We start from the raw sequence: 18,039 nt of genomic DNA, 5'->3' as shown, positions 1-18,039 counted from the left end.
GGAGGATCATGATTGAAATGCTCTTGTCAGCTCCAAATTAAGATATGTAGGGGGGCTGCATGGTGATGTTACATGTAAGCATACTAGCTATAGTGATGCAGTAAATTCTCTCTTCACCTGGGGTATAATCTGGATCTTTTTTTCTACCATGTTTGTATTAAGTTAAGAATGTAGCCTACTTTCTTTATTGATCTTCTAAACTGCTTTCTTCATGTCTTGTTGAATGAATCAATGCTCTTCATGGTGAAACGGAACCTAATTTGACACCTCCACCCATAGGGCCACCACCATAGAGGGCCACCACCCATACTGGGCCATGCGTACCTGCTCGGACGTCGGTAGAAGGCGTACAATGGTGCGCAATGCATGCATGGATTTACTTCCGGCATCATCACCGTTACTATGGAGACGTATGTTTGCTCATGTGTTTGTGTTTGCGCAGATCGGGCGCAGATACGCTATCTGACTTTTTTTTCGACAAGATAAGAAATTATAATTTATGTACTTGCTAGATATGAACTACTGACTACAGCTTCTGTCTAATGTTGGAGGGATAACGCCGCGTTATGTCGCAAAGGTAACTTAAACACAGAGTGAGGGGGCGACATTAAAAAGCAATTCATATTAATCTGAAACTGCCGTGTTCTGCAGATGAGTAAGGCTGGGACCAAGGTAGCTCTGGACTCTGGTCCATAGCCCTAATGCTAATTCTGACCAGAGCTAGGACCTAATATAAATACTTTAAATAGCTGCCCCACACACGTTCAATTTTAATACCAAGTTGAAATTCACATAGCTAACTTTTAATTAATTGGTTCGTAATGACAGTTGCTGTCTGGTCCACAAATACTAGCTAGCCATATTCCAGTTCAAAGGACAAATTAGACTGATAGAATATTTTATTGACAGTTTAAAAGGGTAGCCTATAGACTCTATGTTTAAAACAACAATTACTACTACTAATGGTTGAATTATGCCGAATATTTTAAAACAAAGGGCAACAACTATAGCCTATAGGACATTACAACAAAAAGGAGACATGATTAAAACCCCAATTCTATCATATTATTATTATTGAGCTAACTTAGCAGAATTAGCATTCAAATAGATTTGTTTTAATTAAATACTGTGGCTAATGTGTAGACCACCTATACTCTCTTCCAGTCATTACAACAAACTGTGGGTAGATGCACAGGAGGAGTTGTCCAGTCTGCTGACCGAGGAGTTCCCGGCCCAGTCCGCTCGTCCAGAGAAGGACAGGGTGGTCTTCTTCCAGCGCCTGGCCACCTTCTACGTCCGTTATATTCAAATCTTTAGGCACCTGGAACAGGCCCACGACCAGGTGGTCCAACCCCAGAAGAGACGGCTCATCCGCACCGTCCTGGATGGAGTGATAGGGAGAGTCCTGGAGCTCAAGAATGAGATGGTGGAGAAGGAGTTCTCAGAGTACCACTATGTGGATGATGTTGTACAAGACCTGAAGCTCTCACCCGTGAGTTTCACTGGAATTGGAAACGTAAAGGAATGCAATAAAACGTGTGTGTGTGTGTGTGTGTGTGTGTGTGTGTGTGTGTGTGTGTGTGTGTGTGTGTGTGTGTGTGTGTGTGTGTGTGTGATGCCAGATCTTTGGAAATAATATAATATAGTCCTATTATACATATATTTGAATGTCCCTCTGGATATTATACTATTCCTAATAGGTGCCAAGTACAGCCATAGTCTTGCAATGTATTGTAGACCTTTTTGGTGTAGTTGGCAGTTAAATGTGTTGATTATTCAAGGCAGGGGAGCTCAAGGGAATACTGGATGTACTGTAACTCAGGGGTTCTCAACGTTTTTGGCCGGGGACCCCCGGAAATGCTTTGGCAATGTCTCGGGACCCCCGCCCCGCCCCCTCCCGACCCCCAATATAAATTGACTGCTACAATAACCTTAAACCATTTTGGGCGGGAACCCCTTTTGGTGTTTTAAGCATTGTTATAATTTAGCTATTGAAAAATAGCAGATCTACAAGCTCATAGCGCGCCACCGAGTGGCGCGCTACGAGCTTGTAGGTCTGCTATTTTTTTTAAATAATTTGGGGACCCCCTAAAATAATTTGGCGACCCCCCGAGGGGTCGCGACCCACGGGTTGAGAACCCCTGCTGTAACTGACTGAACATTCCATTCTTCTAAGATACTTCATTATAGGCAGGGACTTTGTCAGTGTTGGCTCATGACTTGTGTCATGATTCTTCTTAGTTTTGCACGCTTTCTATATTACATTTTCAGCCCACAAACAAAGACAAGACACAACATACACCACACAGCACACACGATGAAACAAAATAAAAAACAAACATAAACTGAGCATACTTTTTTCATTCATACTGTCCATCTCATTCCACAACACAGTCTATTTCGCATCCGTATTGCAATTGGCTTATGATTCTAATGATCACTGTTGTGTTTGGCTTCACCCCAGGCAGACATTGAGATCCCCATCCCTCGCTATTTCATCAGGGAACGCAGCAAAGTACTTCAACAGCGACAGGCGATGCTCACGGCCATTCTCGGCAAGATGGAAGTAACAGAAAAGGCTAAAGTGGGTGTTTAAAATATTTCTGAACACGTTACTCATATTTTTAACCAATCAATTGTTTCACTCATTGTCCATATAAAGTCTCGACAAGTGCTCTTATATCGTCAGTGATGAAAAGTGGATGCAATATTAGAATTATGCCCATGTTCCATATATCCTGTCTAGCAAAAAGTCTCTCTTTATGGTGTAGGTGTAGAGCCAATCATAATTTTAAAAGAGAATGTGAAGACTCATCTCTCTTTGTTGTCAGTGTCTTACCGGGTGCACGGTAGAAATTCATATTGAAATAATTATTCATATGCTGAGGAAGGCTCTGACCAAAACATTTGCTATGTTAATTAATAAAAGAGCTTAAAAGGGACTTTAAGTGATGAGTGCTGGTGATCTTTTCAAGTTAGCAGAGCCAAGCATAGCACCATCGAACCTGCAACAGGCTGTTAAAATAGCCACAGCTCAACTGAGAGAACTAAAACCGTAAATCATCATATTCATTCATTGATGCACTAATTTTTTATTCATGCACTGCACTCACTCAATCACAGTATTCCAGTAAGATTTGATTGCTTTTGTTGTTTCCACCACAGCCTGCAATATTTCGCAGACTGAATCTGGAGGAAGCCATTAAAGTCATCCAGGTGGCGGAGCGTGCTCGTCAGGGGCGCCTCAGGGCAAAGTTCATGAAGGAGATCCAGAAGGATAAGGGGGAGAGACAGAAGAAAGCCATGGGCAGGGACCGGGGGGCAGCCGCCAGGAACATGGCTGCCATCTGTGTTCAGAAGGTGCTCTGTATTAATATCACCAAGTCAACATTTACAATTACAATGTATATATGGATATTCTAATGTGAGATAGTGTTTAACTTTTGTTTGCAGGTGTGGAGGGGTTACGTCCAGAGAAAGACGACAAAAAGGGATCGGGAGGAGGAGCTGATTTTTCTAGGCATGGTGAGATTATTGGTCCATCTCTTCATGCTACCTATTTTGCATTATCATACTTAAATCATCAGTGTGGAATGGATTTACTTTACATTTAAATTTTTAAACTTTCAAACTGGTGTCCCTATTTTGGCCAAACGGCAGGTCATTATACTGTAGGTCGAAACATTCAAAACTTTCCAAGATGTCCAAAATCTTCCTGTACCAATGCTGGGAATTTAACCAGGCTGTCAAAGGCAAAATACCTGCTGTGACATCAGAAACATGCTTGAAAGGTTCAACCCAAATGTTTGCCTGTCATTTCACCCAGGCCATGGAGCACGGATTTGAGCAGCCCTTCTCCTCCGAAAACAAGGTCCAGACCACCCAGGCCCAAAGGCGGCTCCAACAGGAGGCGCACGAGGAGGACTACCAGAAGTCCATAGTGGCCGTCACGAACAAACTGCGGAACGTTGAGGGGGTCGAAATGACTGAAAACATGAAAGACGAGATACGCCAGTGGTTCATTGAATGCCAGTAAGATCTCACAGATGAGGGTCATTTTCAGCATGTACTACAATGAAGTATTTTTACGCATAATAGTAGTAAAAAACAATTGTAATGGTAAGCACACCTGGTATTATTTGTTTACCAGCGATGCAACAGGATCTTTTCCGGACTACCCCGATGAAGAGGACGGAGGCTCAGCTCTCATTTTCGCAGAGAAAACCCCTCAACAGGTACTACACACACACACACACACACACACACACACACACACACACACACACACACACACACACACACACACACCATATTGATTAGGGCAATTCACAGCCTAATTTATATGGTGGTTCACAGATAAAGGATACAGATGAGTTTGAGCCTTTATGCATTCCTTTTGCAGTTAATGGACGAAATCGCTGCAAAGGAAGATGAGGATGCCAACAAAAGGCCAAAAGGGAAGGAAGAGAAAAAGGGAAAAGGAAAAAAGGACAAAGCGAAGGGTGGAGAGGAGGTAGAGTGTTCCACTCACATGTTACACATTATTCTGCTCTTGCGTGTAATTCACTATAGCTGTACTAGCTTAATTATTATCAGAACTTTTACCTTCTGTAAGATACTTTCCCTGACTTAACCACATGAACCCTAGCGTCCCTATTCAGGGCATGGCATAATTAGCCTGACTAATAAGCCAGACTCAAGTCACACTGTGGTGTGGTGTTTGCCAACAGCTGATTCGATCTGGCTTATTAGCCAGGCTATGTCATAACAGGCAGACATTTGGCGTAAATAGGCCAACAACACGTTGTGAACTTCAAAATCGTTATAATAATAATTTAACATAAAGTATACAGTAGGGTTTTAGTGGATAATCAACCATGGTGTTGCTAGCCATTACACTCACTCACAATGAAATGAAACAATGACAATACTGTGCAAAACACTGTGAACTGCTGCCAAGGCACACTGGTGTGCCATGAGACATGTCCAGGTATGCCTTGGGATACCTTTTTTCACATTATTATTGCAATATATTAGCCACTATACAAAAAGTTATGAATTATTATTGTTCACTATAACCAAATATTACAGAGGCACATTCTATTAGTGCTGGCATTTTCTTCATCTCTACTTATATCTTCGAGCCTTGCACCTATAAGGATTTTGTTTGAACCTGGAGTGCTGCAGGTTGTCTGCTACGGCAGTACTATTCTCACATTCTATTCCCTCCAATATATAATATCACTACTTTAAACCTGGCGTCCCTATTTTAGCATGCACATTTGCAACTATAGGCATCATTTGTAAATACATTTAGTTTATTTATTTTGTTAAAAAGAACTAATATGGCCGATCTACACAATGCTATCTACTTATTGTGAGCTTGTAGATCTGCTATTTTTTGCTATGAATACGTGTTGCGATTTTGACTTGTTCATTGATGTGCCACAAAACGTTTGAAAACCACTGAACCACAGGAGGAGGAAGAGCCTGGACTGAAGATGCTGCCCTCCACCTTTCTGTCTAACTTAGAAGTGGGATACAAGACCTTTGTAGGTGAGTGGAGGAAAACATGGTTTTGTACCTTTTATGGTGCTAGTTCTCCACGAATACTATTGATGGTGTTCACACTAGCAGCGACAAAGCAACAGGTTACGAGTCATTTTCAATGGAACGCACGGCAGAATGTTGTACAAATCAAAATGTAAAGTTTTGAAGAGGTTTTTTTCTGCACCCCAAGCATCAAACAATCACATGCTCTTGGTTAGAGTTCAATCGGTGACAACTCCAATACAGGTGGTTAAAATATGCGGTGCTCATGAAGTCAATAACAGATTATATCATCCTTGCTCATCCGGAGTATGCTTGGAGTTGGCCTGAGGGCTTCCTTTCAAATATACTCATGTTTTCATTTCACCATTTCCACTCTCCTTCTCCCTCCCCACCATTCCCGCTCCATTATGTGAATGGAAGAAAACCTCAACACTTACGTAGCTGGCCACACTTGGCTTTGTAGCTTTGTCGCTGCCAGTGTGAAGGCAGCATTATGGTGATTAAGCATGCCAAAACCATGCAACATGAAAATAAAAAACAATATGAAAATGTTGCTTCTCATCATCAGATGTGTGGCAGAACCGCGATGAGTCTAAGAATTTCAGCCAGAGGCATGAAGCTGAACTCATCAAGGAAGAGCAGAGGAAAGTGATTGAGGGAGACATAAGACTACAGGTGATGCCATGCACCTTAGCCATACACATTTATTACAAAGGTTTAATGACTTAATACTCGAGATATTGTCATTACTTGCGCAAGCAGAGCGTGCAAGAAAAGTTGTTTGTCCGGTGCTCCGATGCGTATGCCGTGGCTGCATGATTTGAGAGTGACGTAATGAAGATATGTACCAATGCCAGGGTATACCTGTCTCTCAATGGTGACGTAATAAAGGTAGGTTTCAGATTACATACATAACATACATGAAACATAAAGGTACATATCTTATATACCCTGGCATTGGTACATATCTTCATTGCGTCACTCTCAAAATCAGCCACGGCATACGTATAAAACAACCCACAAATTACAAATTACATATATACAGCTTACATATACATGTATATATGAGCTCAGTGGCCTTGTGGTAGAGTGTCTGCCCTGAGACTGGGAGGTCTGGGTTCAATCCCTGGCCGGGTCATACCAAAGACTCTAAAAATGGGACCCAGTGCCTCCCTGCTTGACACTCAGCATCAAGGGTTGGATTGGGGGTAAGTCCCTGCAACATACTAGCGTCATGTCCAGGGGGTGTACTTGTACAACAAGCTGCCTCACGCTACAGAAACAGGAGATAGGCTCCTGCCCTATGGGCCTCATGGCTCGGCAAGGCTACTTACTTACTTATATATGAGGGCATAATACAATGTGAGAGACACATTGTTTTATGATTATTAAGATTATTAAGATTATGCAGAACACCTAGTTCTGCAAAATCTTAATTAGGCATTAAGGCAATTAGTCACAAATCCAACTACAGATTACGGAAGTATTGATATCACTACAATCCAAAATTAAGTCAAATTAAAGAAAGGTCATTGAAGGTTTAAAATAAATAATATTATTATAATGTTATATTTTTCTTTGAGAAACTACAAGTGGATCCTGGACACTTCTAAATCGATGGGACTGTATTTATTTTATAGATAGAAGCCATACTTCAAAATACTATTTTCTTTTACCTCCAATGACTAGGTACGTAGCACATAGCTAAACCTAATAACTCCATATTGAAACCAATATTTCACAGAGAGGCTGAGATTTGAAAGTTCGTAGGCACTCGACAGAGTGCAAGTAGTTTATTTAATATTTCCCTTACGATGGAGAATTAGGTCTAATATTGTAATTGTAAAACTATTATTGGGTCTGCTAAGCATAAGATAAATCAATCCACTGTTGTAGTTTGTGCAGTGGTATCTGATCTTTGTGCCTGGATGCACTTACTTTGATCTATACTTGGCTGTGCTCCATGTCATACACAGAAAACCACCGATCTACAAGCTCACAATGTGATGCAGCGGGACACGTTGTGAGCTTGCAGATTGGCTATTTTCCTTGAATGACATGGAGCACACAACTATAATTATAATTATAAGTATAATTATAATTTATACTAGTATAAATCCCCTTTTTGCAACACAATGACAAACATTACATGTACATTACAGTAGGCTATATAGGCAGCGACACTCATTGGTCACTCATAGGGCGTGTGTTTTTTTTGTCTCAGGTGGATGCACTGATGAGACAGGAGCTGGACAACTTGAAGATAATGGTGGATAAAGACAGGGGGGGCAAGGGCAAAGCCAAATTAAATGTCAAGGTAAAGAATGTATGTTGGGCATGATTGTTTGTCATATCGTTTACTTAACCACTCTCACTTTCTATGGCATCCCTATTATGTTTTCGGAATTCGTCATTATACAGTATGTGAACATTTTCAAAATAAAGAAAAGGCCAACCTACAAGCTGAAAACGCACAAGTATAAATTAGGGCTTAAGTGGTTATGAGATGTGTGTTTATGTTTTACTTATTACATCGCTGCTTTAGAAAAAGAAAGGATCAAAGAGTGGGAAAAAGAAGAAGAAGGACAAAGATTTGACAGCTGACAGGTGAGGTGGACTTGAGCTTGTCATACACAGGCAGTAGGACAGGCAAAGCCAATGCATTTCACTGAAAATGTTATTGAATCACTTCTGCTGGAGAGCATGATGACATCATTTATTCACATCCAATAGGACGCTAGAGTCTCTGTATCAGGAGCTGGTGGAGCAGGGCTTGTTGAGAAAGGCAGATAATGTTAAACTGCACGATTACATGGGTAAGAGATAACGCTTTGTGGTTTGATGTGCCATCTTTCACCTCTACGTGAATCTGCAATTAGGCAGAGTCACTGCTGTAAAGGTCTCTCCTGCATTAAAGCTGCAATCTGGAACTTATTTTAATTAATAAAACATTATTTGAACCAATCTGTATGGTAGAGTATGCCAGTACAATATAACAAATACATCTGCACTGGTTGGACTGCACTCTTCCGTATAAGCACAATATATCCCCTGGTCGAGAGGGGATATAAGACAATAAGAGCAGTAGAAGTTTGGTCTCCCATGCACAGACCCGGGTTCAAATCCCGGGTACTTGGTAGGACATGAAACTTATGGATTGCAGCTTTAATACATGAATTTATTGTGTGTAAAAAATCACACCTGTGTGAAGTGAGGGGCGCTCTTATTATCATACGTCATCATACATCATCTCATTCTGCCTAATCACAATTCGCGTCCTCACTTTTGTCTTCAACTTCAATGTTTGTGTTGTTTACACACTTTTGTCTTCAATGTTTCCCTCAAAGCTGGACAAAATAGGAAAAAAGAGGAACCTCTACAGTAGCCTGGCTAATAAGCCAGACCGAATCAGCCGTTGGCAAAAAAAATTGCCTGCCGGCGGATTAGTCTGGCTTATTAGCCAGGCTACCTCTACAGTAGCACCTGTTTTATTCATTGTCAAATAATTATGTATGTAGAGCTGTTACAAATAAGCACCAAGTGAAAGACTGCAGGCATGTGGATTTGATTTAAGATAAAATACTGCCCTCATCTGGTCTATGATTGGAGACACACTATTAATGACAAATGTGTTTGGTGGGTACAACAATCTCTTAGATCAGTCTATATAGCTATTTAAATCCTTTCTGGTAGTTTTAGAAAGCCCTACAAAACCTTGGGCTCACAGCTGTTTCCTCTTGTCTTTTTAGGTGACTACAGCTACCTTGGGACTACATTGAGACAAACGGACATTGAGCCCATGCCTTCCCTGTCTGATGTGCGACAGGTCTTAACTTTGTACGCTGTCTTACCTTTAGGTACATAATATGAAGGCCATTCCATTTCCATAAAATAAAGTTAGAATATAATAATAATAATAATTTAAAAGTATAAAACGTTACATGTGAAAAACAAAACTGTGGATGTAATTCTGTGACCTAATGGCAAAGTTTGGTGTTAATCAGTCCAGCTGTTGTGGTGTGAGATTAGCTCTGCACGCACGCACGCACGCACGCACGCACGCACGCACGCACGCACGCACGCACACACACACACACACTGTCATAGTCAGCCACATTGTAAAAATCACACCCGTGTGAACTGAGTGGTGTAAGGTTTTATATAGCATTTTATATAGCATGTTGAACAAAACTTTGTCTTGCGTCTCGTCTATTGGGCTTCCCACCGTCTTTAAAGATCTTTGGCTAGGTAGGGTCGTCTTCTGATGTGATGATTTGTGACCATGAAGTTGATTCAGCTGGAGTTTTTGTCCGATGTGAGGTATTATATAAGGTAAGGTATTATATAGCCTGATCAGCTCTGATCTGACGTAATGAAATCACACCCGGATGTGATTTCACAACTGGCTTTTTTTGTGCAGAAAAAATGAGCATGGTTGCTACGGTCATCCAGTTCACCCGGGTGTGATTTAATTACGTCAGAAATTATTTTGAACATAGCAACCATGCTCATTTTTTCTGCACAAAAAAGCCAGTTGTAGGAGTGGTTTACACCACTCAAAAATCCAGTGCATAGATACTCCATTGGGTTATACTTGTCGCTTTCTGTGCTAGCATTGTATTTATATGCACATTTTTGACGGGTTTACATTGCTTTCTATCTATCCTCCATACTTCATGTCAGTCTCACCTGTATAGACTGTATATAAAAGCAATAGTGTGCTGTTTGCAGGCTCTCAGGCAGTCCATGAGAAGGCTCCTCTGGTTAAGGCCATCATGCTGGTAGGACCAGCGGGCGTTGGTAAGAAGATGTTGGTCCATGCCATTTGCCAGGAGCTAGGTGCCAACCTCTTTGACCTGTCACCGTTGAATACAGTTGGGAAGTACCCAGGCAAGAGTGGCCTTACCATGATGCTTCACATGGTCTTTAAGGTACCACAAAACGGCACAATCGTCTCTTTATGTGTTATGTTGCAATCTTCCCTCCCGCAGCATTCATCGATTAATTTACCAACCCTCTCATAATCATCATTTGTGTGCAGGTTGCTAGACTCATGCAGCCTTCAGTGGTGTGGATCGGAGATGCAGAGAAGATGTTCTACAAGAAAGTTCCCAAGGAGGACAAAGAGGTGTCTATGAACAAGACTACAATCATCATGTATAAATGTATCAGTTTGATAGTTAATGCTTTAAAGTTTACACTCGCATGTTCTCAGTTAGACCCCAAACGCTTGAAGAAAGACTTACCCAAGGTCCTGAAGTCCATCAAAGGGGGGGATCGCGTTCTAGTCATGGGGACAACAAGGGACCCACTGAACGCTGACATCAAGTCACTGTGTAAGGTGTACAGCAAAATCATACTCATACCAAGGCCTGACTACGCCTCAAGATACGGTAAAAGTGTTAAATATAAATAAAATAAAATATTTGCCAAACATTTTTTATCTATAGACAGTATACAAAAATATGTTTTTTGTTTTAACCATATTCCATTTGACTCTGGTCCTCTCCAGTCATGTGGAAACAGCTGATCAAGAAGCAAGGAGGTGAGGTGACCAGCGCCCTGGACATCAGCTCCCTGGCCAAGATCTCTGACGGCTACACCCCTGGTCATATGGTGAAGGTGATTGACAGCATCCTGACTGAACGCCGCGTCCTGCAGCTAGCCAAGCGACCACTGACTGCGGCCGAGTTTGTTGCCCCTTTGGCCAAGATTGACCCAGTGTTTCAGGTTGAGGAAGAGGCCCTTAAGGTACAATGGATTATGTTGTGTTTAGGTCTACAATGTTCTTTTGCTTTTCTGTTCTTTTACGGTTTAACTGTTGTGACTGAAAAGCACAGATGGGATGTTAGCAATTTTATTGGACTGTTTTTGAGGTTGTTCTTGTGTCTGTGTCCTCAGGGCTGGTATGCAAAGACTCCTCTGGGGAAGAAGCGGTCTAAGGCAGCCACTGGAAGGGATGAAGAGCTGGCGGCCACAAAAGGCAAGGGAACAAAGAAGAAAGGAAAGAAATAAGATTATAATTTTACCTCCAATTAAATTAACTCGGATATTATATTTATTACAGTATATTATGTCTTTCTTTGAATATTGTGCTTGTGTCGATGATCAAACCTAGAGAGCAGGGCGTCCTTCTTTATGAACTATTTGCAAAGCTAGAAGAGTTTTGATTGATTGAGTAATAACAAACTAGCACATGCATTTGGGAAGAGGATGTTGGAAAATATGCTGATGGAGGCATTCTATCTCGGTAATGCCACAGCTCTAATGCTGCAAATGGGATTGGGGGACGGTCTATATTAAAGGGGAGTGCTAACCCCTTGTCTCGTGATTTGCGAATACCGAGGTCTCTCCAAACAGGACAGTGTGACGTGACAACATATTTCAGATTTTCTGTGAGGTATAAAGTTGGAATTACTAGTTGAGGTTATTATTATTATGTTTTTATCCTGTCATGTTCATTACATTTGTCTCAAAATGGCCATTACTAGAATTTGAATGTTTTTCACACAAGACCAAGTTGGCTAAATAGTCTTGTTTTCACTGAAAGAAGTCCAGTCCACTACTTCAGGACGTCCCATCTCTTATAAGCAGCAGTAGTCAAGCCGGCCCAGGCCGTACTGCAATTAGATGTGTGGGAAAAAGTGTTGACTCCAGTCAAGGGTATCTATTATTATTCTGTTTATGGATATGTTGGACTGTTGTGGTGACATGACCATGTTATTGACTGGTAAATAAAACAACAAACTGACTGGTACAGTACTGAACCTTGATAAAACTGCGTTTTAGATCATGTGGCTCTGAGGTTCATCATCATATGACTATAAGAGTGGCATGGTTATGATTTGATTGATGCAGTGAACAGACCCAGATTCCCTCGTTAAGACCAGTCACTGTCGGGTGTGGAGAGCGCGGACCACGGGAAACTTGAGACACAGCACGACTGTGTCCAAATGAGAACTCAGAGGCTTAAGTGGAGAGTTCAGCTGTTTCGTCGAGTTCTATATTCACTCAACACAATCTCACATTGCCTTGGTTCCTTTCACATTAGTCTATTTTTAGACTCCTTCCACCATCCATAGGATGCGCACACAAAGGATCTCTTTGAGATGGATTTCAAGTTGATCTGATGAACCATGTGAAATTCTTCTTTGTCTCTCCAATCTACAGGTAGTTGATTAATTTAGCTGAAACAAACATATTTTCATGTAGAATAGGCCTATTAGAGTTTTGTTGGTTGCAGATGAGCAATATTGTTTGGAGATCATTGTCGGTTCTTTCGAGTCTTTAACATCTCTGCTCCGTTTCAGTAACAAATTGATACTGCAGGTTCAGCAGAAATCGGGTTATAGTGAGTTCTGAGATCTGAAAAGTGTTAATTGTTTTTCCGCAGTAGGCCACCATTTCATTGTCAGTGATGTCGCGCTGCTTTCCTGCCACACCAGGATTGTGCAGAAGATTATCCTGTCGATAGAATGTCACTGGACTTAGTGGGGCTCAGTGACACATGGACCCGTCTGTCAAAGTGAGGGGAGAACAATGCTGGGGGGTGGGGCTTCCTTTGTCTCATTTGGGTGTCTGGACCAGGTTACCCACAAACTGTACCCACATAAACTGCTGAACCTCCAATAATATCAGAACACAACACATGGCCAAGATATCTTATGATAAAAGGATATTCCCAAAACATGACTTTGGTGAGGCGGCATAGCTAACCTATCGTTCTTTTTATGATAAAAGCGCCAAATTTGGCAGAAGTGTTGATAGATATATTGGGAACAAATCTGGTGGGCGTGGCATCCATTTTTCAAAATGGCAGCCAGCGCTTGGTCAAATCTTCCTAAACGACCCTCTAGCAGCTCCAATATTTACTGTAGGAGGCTGAAATGTTGCATGAAGGTCAAGTGCTTTCATACCAAGGGGCCAGTGAGGCTATTCAACGTTGAAGCTCTGGGCCCTAGTGGTAGGAGGAGGGACTACAGGCGGACCCGTGGATTCATGACCGGGAAACCCCGTGCAGCTGGGCTTTAACATTGTGACGTAGGACCATCACTCCAACGTCACCCCGGACCTCAAATTTGAGGTCCGGAGGAGGGACTTCCGGCAGTCTTCCGGGTGCTTCAAAACGCCACTGAGCAACTTCCACTGACATGAATAGCTGGGGGGGCGGAGCTTCGCGCCAGTTCAGTCTCTATCCTTTTATATAATACCAATTGGCTAATAGGGGTGGGGCAAATGTAATGGGAGTGGCCTATCATAAAAAGGTTCATAACTTCCAAGTAGACATACAAATCTGCACAGCATTTTCTTTTTTGGAAAGGTTGGTCATGACCAAAAGAACAGCTGAGTAACTGGTCATGACGTCTTCCAAAAAAGGGGCGTGGCAGTGGGAGGGGCCTAATCATCACAAAACAATATTTTGTGATAAATATGTCTGTTTAGAGTACGACAGTGTGTGACCCGAAGCCAGGCCATTCACACCGATCACCAAGCAGTCAGCTAATTGCGGTCGCATTTGGGTCACACACACACACAGCCTGCACTGCTCAGTTCACACAGGTGTGATTTTTTACTTACTGTTTCACACACAAACAACAGACCAAAATATCTAATAACCTTCAGTCGTGTATGAAATTTATAATAATTAATAAGGGATAATAATTGAATACAACACAACCTGAACTTTGAACATTCAGTGGATTTTCTGTGGTCTGGAGTTTTCTCTGGGGTTTTAAAGCCTGTGTGTGTGCGTGTGTGTGCGTGCCCGTGTGCGTGCGTGCATTCTGCCTGGGCTCCCCAGTGATGGTCCAGTGAAATTGGATCTTAATATCTCTTAATATCTCGTGACCTTTCAACTGTGCATGCCGCAAAGCTCCACAAAGTTGGATCTCTCTAACCTGAGAGAGATACTCGGAACCCAAAGATATGTGTCAGTAGCACGTGATTAAAAACAGCGCGTCAGTCATGCACAGTATGCTGAATGTGATGCTGCTGTCTTGGCAAGGACTCTTTTGTTGAAATGGTCCTTAATTGATCTCAAAGTTATTTATACATCATCGTCCATCATCTCATTCCAGCCAATCACAATTTGCGTCCTCACTTTTGTCTTCAATGTTTATCTTTAAACAAACACTGAAAGCTTGTGTGCGTGCGTGTGTGTGAGTAGGGAGATCCATGCCACATCGCAAATCAACATTGTTAGACAACGTTTTATGCCTAATTACCCCTAAACAGAGATCCCTGATGATGACGTAAGGTCAAGTCAGCACATGCCCATGAGAGGGGAAGAGGGGGAGGAGAGGGAAAGAGGTGGGGAGGGAGAGCGGGAGATGGAGGGAGACAGAGATACAGAGCCTACATTTCACCCAATCACGTTGATTGGTGCCTCACAATGCAATGTATTGTCAGCGCAATAATATAGATATACAGTCTTATAATAAATAATTAATACCTCTGTACACTCAACTATGACTACTATAAATGTCACAGTTGTGTACATTCTAGACATGTCCCTCACTTTAACACAAAATCAGCAAAACCTGGTTTAGATGCAACTTCTAGACATGGTCCTCTGCATGGTCCCCTGCACTGTAATGGAGGTGGTCGCTCTATTGATGCTGGCCAGGAGTTTCCTCACAGCAGTGATACCAAAGCTCTCTTGGCCCCCATAATGACACAAAGCTATTTCGGAGTGTAGTCTGTGAGGAGAGATATGTCAGCTGTTCAACACCAAAGCATGAAAAAAAAGGGAAAGCACAACAGGCTGTCTGCTTTGGGGACTTGGACACAACGTGCTAACCTGGGCATGCTCTCCTCTGGCCAACAGTTTGTTGTTAATCTTAAAGGATTTATGAGAAAGAAGATGTAGGAGACTTTATTTTTCCCCAAAATACTGCTGTCCCAAGATCAAGGTGGGTACATGTTGGTAGTGGGTTTAGTTTGTTTTGGTCATTATGTCGTTGTTGTCGTTGTCTCTTTTATGTCTGTTTTGTCTCAGGACTGTGCTTTAGAAAAATATGTACGCACCATGATGCTTACTGTACATCCTAATTGTATTGAAAAATGTCTATATGAAAGTCACGGGTATAAATCTGTATACTTCAGCTGCTTTGACATTGCTTAACTCTGGCGACCTTTCAACTATGACTGCCATCTGCAAATTAGTTATTATTGCACTGTTACAAAGAAATATAAGTGTTAAGTCAATTGTTCGGAAGGTTTTCTACTGCCTAGTAATAGTGACGTCTCCTTGACATTGTTATGAGTATAGAGTTGCTGTACAATGTCAGACTATGTAATGACTAATGAGGCGATGTTTTGGGATATCTCTAAACACAATGTCCCTGATGATAACAGTGGTGGGAGGAGTCAACCTTTTCAACTATCAATGACATCACTGTGATGTCTGTCAGATCAGAGATTGAGGCTTCTCATGAACCTATAAGTTAAGTTAAAGCCATGTTATATACTTATAGTTGCATGCGTGCAGGTGTCGCACATCAGACATAGTGATCTAATCTACAAGCTCACAACGGGTTGGGCTGCGACCTTATAGAACAGCGATTTTCAGTATGTAACACTGTATGCGTATGAATCACCCTTTATACTTTGTTGATGCCTGTGGCGAAATTAGTCCTAGTCTGCATGTCTACAGTACGTATCATATTAGGAGCAGTGGGCAGGCACCAGGGTCCCGTGCCTTTGGACAAGGGCACTGGCAGAAAGTCCCTAACAATAAACGACGAGGCAGGGAACATAGCCTGTAATTACAGTCTATATTACTCATATTCTTGATGCAAAGCATAATATTCAAATGGCTGTTTTGACCCAGATGTCTTTGTCAGGCTATGAGGATGTCTCTAGCCGGAGACTCATATGAACATAAGGAGAACACTCTCGCTGTGAGGCAACAACAGGCTAACAACTGAGCCACACAACACTGCTGAGCTCCATGCATTCAGCCCTGATGAAAATGCCAGCATAGCGGAGTCTATTAGTGGTGCTGAGTCCAGCCCTGTGAAGTGTTAGAGATTACTGTTCTTCATTACAGACTCAGGAGCACATCCATGCCAGAAATGGGATCACCCATTCGAGAATGACGTCTCTATATGCATTAAAGGGATCTTGAAAAGTACGCCCTCACATTGAGGGTGTCTGGCTGGCGCAGGGGTAAAGTATCTGCACACCACCATGGAATTGTGTTCCAAAGAACACAATTGGCCAGGCTCAGGGGTGGGAAGCCGGTAGGGGAGGGCGTTATCTGTCATATAGCACTAGCAACTTATACATTTTGCCTGTTCAGCAGGGAGCGGAACTCTGAGGGTTGTTTCTCCACATGCTTTATGTCCTCCTGGTGGAATACATTTAAAAAAAAAACACTCAGCCCCTCACACAGAATTGCTGAGCCGAGTCAATCTGGTTACGTGCCTACTTTTAAACATCTAAAATCTAATTAAAAAAGTGTTTTTTTCCTGAAAAAACATCATACTTCCTTGAAGTTGAGCTCTCAAAATGGTACATCTATGTTTTATTATATTGTAATCCTATAGCCCTAGGATCACCCTAGAGATCAACAAATTAGGGGGTGAAAAAGAGACCCCCAAATCAGGTGGGGAAAGAGGAACTGATTGGCTGGAGTGAGCGAGGTCACACATCCTTCCAGCCATGGGAGACAATCCAGCCTGTCCAGCCATGGGAGACAATAAAGCTGGAGGAATAGTTGCTGCTGCAAGTAAGCACTGTTCTCGACTCATACACTTTTATCAAAGCACGCAAAATAGTTGTTTCTTCAAAATCTATAGTATAGGTGAGTCTGTGTGTGTGTGTGTGTGTGTGTGTGTGTGTGTGTGTGTGTGTGTGTGTGTGTTCATATGACATGTGCTCGTGCCCCTACCTACAGAGAACCGTCTGCAGGTAGTGCACGCTTTGGAGAACATGGCCGTAACTGAATGTGAGAGCTGCTGCTTCGAGGTCACCCTCAGCGTGGCCTACCTGAAGGGAGTGTGGACTAAGGATGGAGTTCAGCTCAAGTCCAAGCCCAACTGCTGCATCCGCAGCCACGGGAGGAGACACAGCCTCACTCTGAGCAGGGTGGCTTTAGGGGACGCAGGCCTGTTCTCTTTCCAAGTCGACGACACAGAGACGTCGGCCACACTTAGGGTCACAGGTAGGCTGGTAGTGTAGAAGAGAGCATGGGAAAGTGACAGCACAGTTTTGTATGGAACAGTGTGACTACAGTACGTAAACTGAGTGAGTTGATTATTACAGCTTTAATCATCCTCATGTGGTCAGAGTACTGCAATGCAGACTGGACTCTGGAGGAGAGCAGAAAAGACAACACAATAGCTCAGTACGAAGCAACTTTAACAGCATTAGAAGTAAAGGAAAGACAATCACACTTGTGTGAAGCGGGGGGTGCCTTTTATTTTACATTTACGTTTTATTGAATTTTAATCAAACATACAAGTAAACGAAACGACTGACAAT

General features: G+C 42.2%; 2 protein-coding genes across 4 annotated transcripts in view; both read left to right on the top strand.

Moving 5' to 3' along the window:
- Positions 1-468: 468 nt before the first annotated feature.
- On the top strand, positions 469-12,279 carry LOC306926691 (dynein regulatory complex protein 11). 2 transcript variants are annotated; one of them, XM_079506093.1, is made up of 19 exons: positions 469-577; positions 1,165-1,492; positions 2,465-2,584; positions 3,166-3,360; positions 3,454-3,525; positions 3,827-4,032; positions 4,151-4,235; positions 4,403-4,513; positions 5,478-5,556; positions 6,122-6,228; positions 7,778-7,870; positions 8,099-8,160; positions 8,287-8,369; positions 9,303-9,410; positions 10,285-10,484; positions 10,595-10,681; positions 10,769-10,946; positions 11,066-11,175; positions 11,455-12,279. In XM_079506093.1, exons 1-19 carry the CDS (start codon positions 567-569, stop codon positions 11,566-11,568), a joined length of 2,349 nt encoding a protein of 782 aa, XP_079362219.1. In that variant the 5' UTR covers positions 469-566; the 3' UTR covers positions 11,569-12,279. The 2 variants fall into 2 exon arrangements, with proteins under 2 accessions (XP_079362219.1, XP_079362218.1); XM_079506092.1 differs by having other exon boundaries at positions 11,066-11,304.
- A 3,053-nt stretch (positions 12,280-15,332) lies between these two features.
- obscna (obscurin, cytoskeletal calmodulin and titin-interacting RhoGEF a) overlaps positions 15,333-18,039 on the top strand; it is a 57,577-nt gene continuing 54,870 nt past the window's right edge. For both annotated transcript variants that reach the window (XM_079506916.1, XM_079506917.1), the window contains exons 1-3: positions 15,333-15,464; positions 17,103-17,284; positions 17,453-17,719. In XM_079506916.1, the coding sequence (XP_079363042.1) occupies positions 17,218-17,284; positions 17,453-17,719 (334 nt within the window). In that variant the 5' untranslated portion in view covers positions 15,333-15,464; positions 17,103-17,217. The remainder of the gene's footprint in view (positions 15,465-17,102; positions 17,285-17,452; positions 17,720-18,039) is intronic.

Source organism: Electrona antarctica (genome assembly GCF_951216825.1).
Source record: "Electrona antarctica genome assembly, chromosome: 7".
Classification (NCBI taxonomy): Eukaryota; Metazoa; Chordata; class Actinopteri; order Myctophiformes; family Myctophidae; genus Electrona; species Electrona antarctica.
This window is presented reverse-complemented; position numbering and strand designations above follow the sequence as displayed.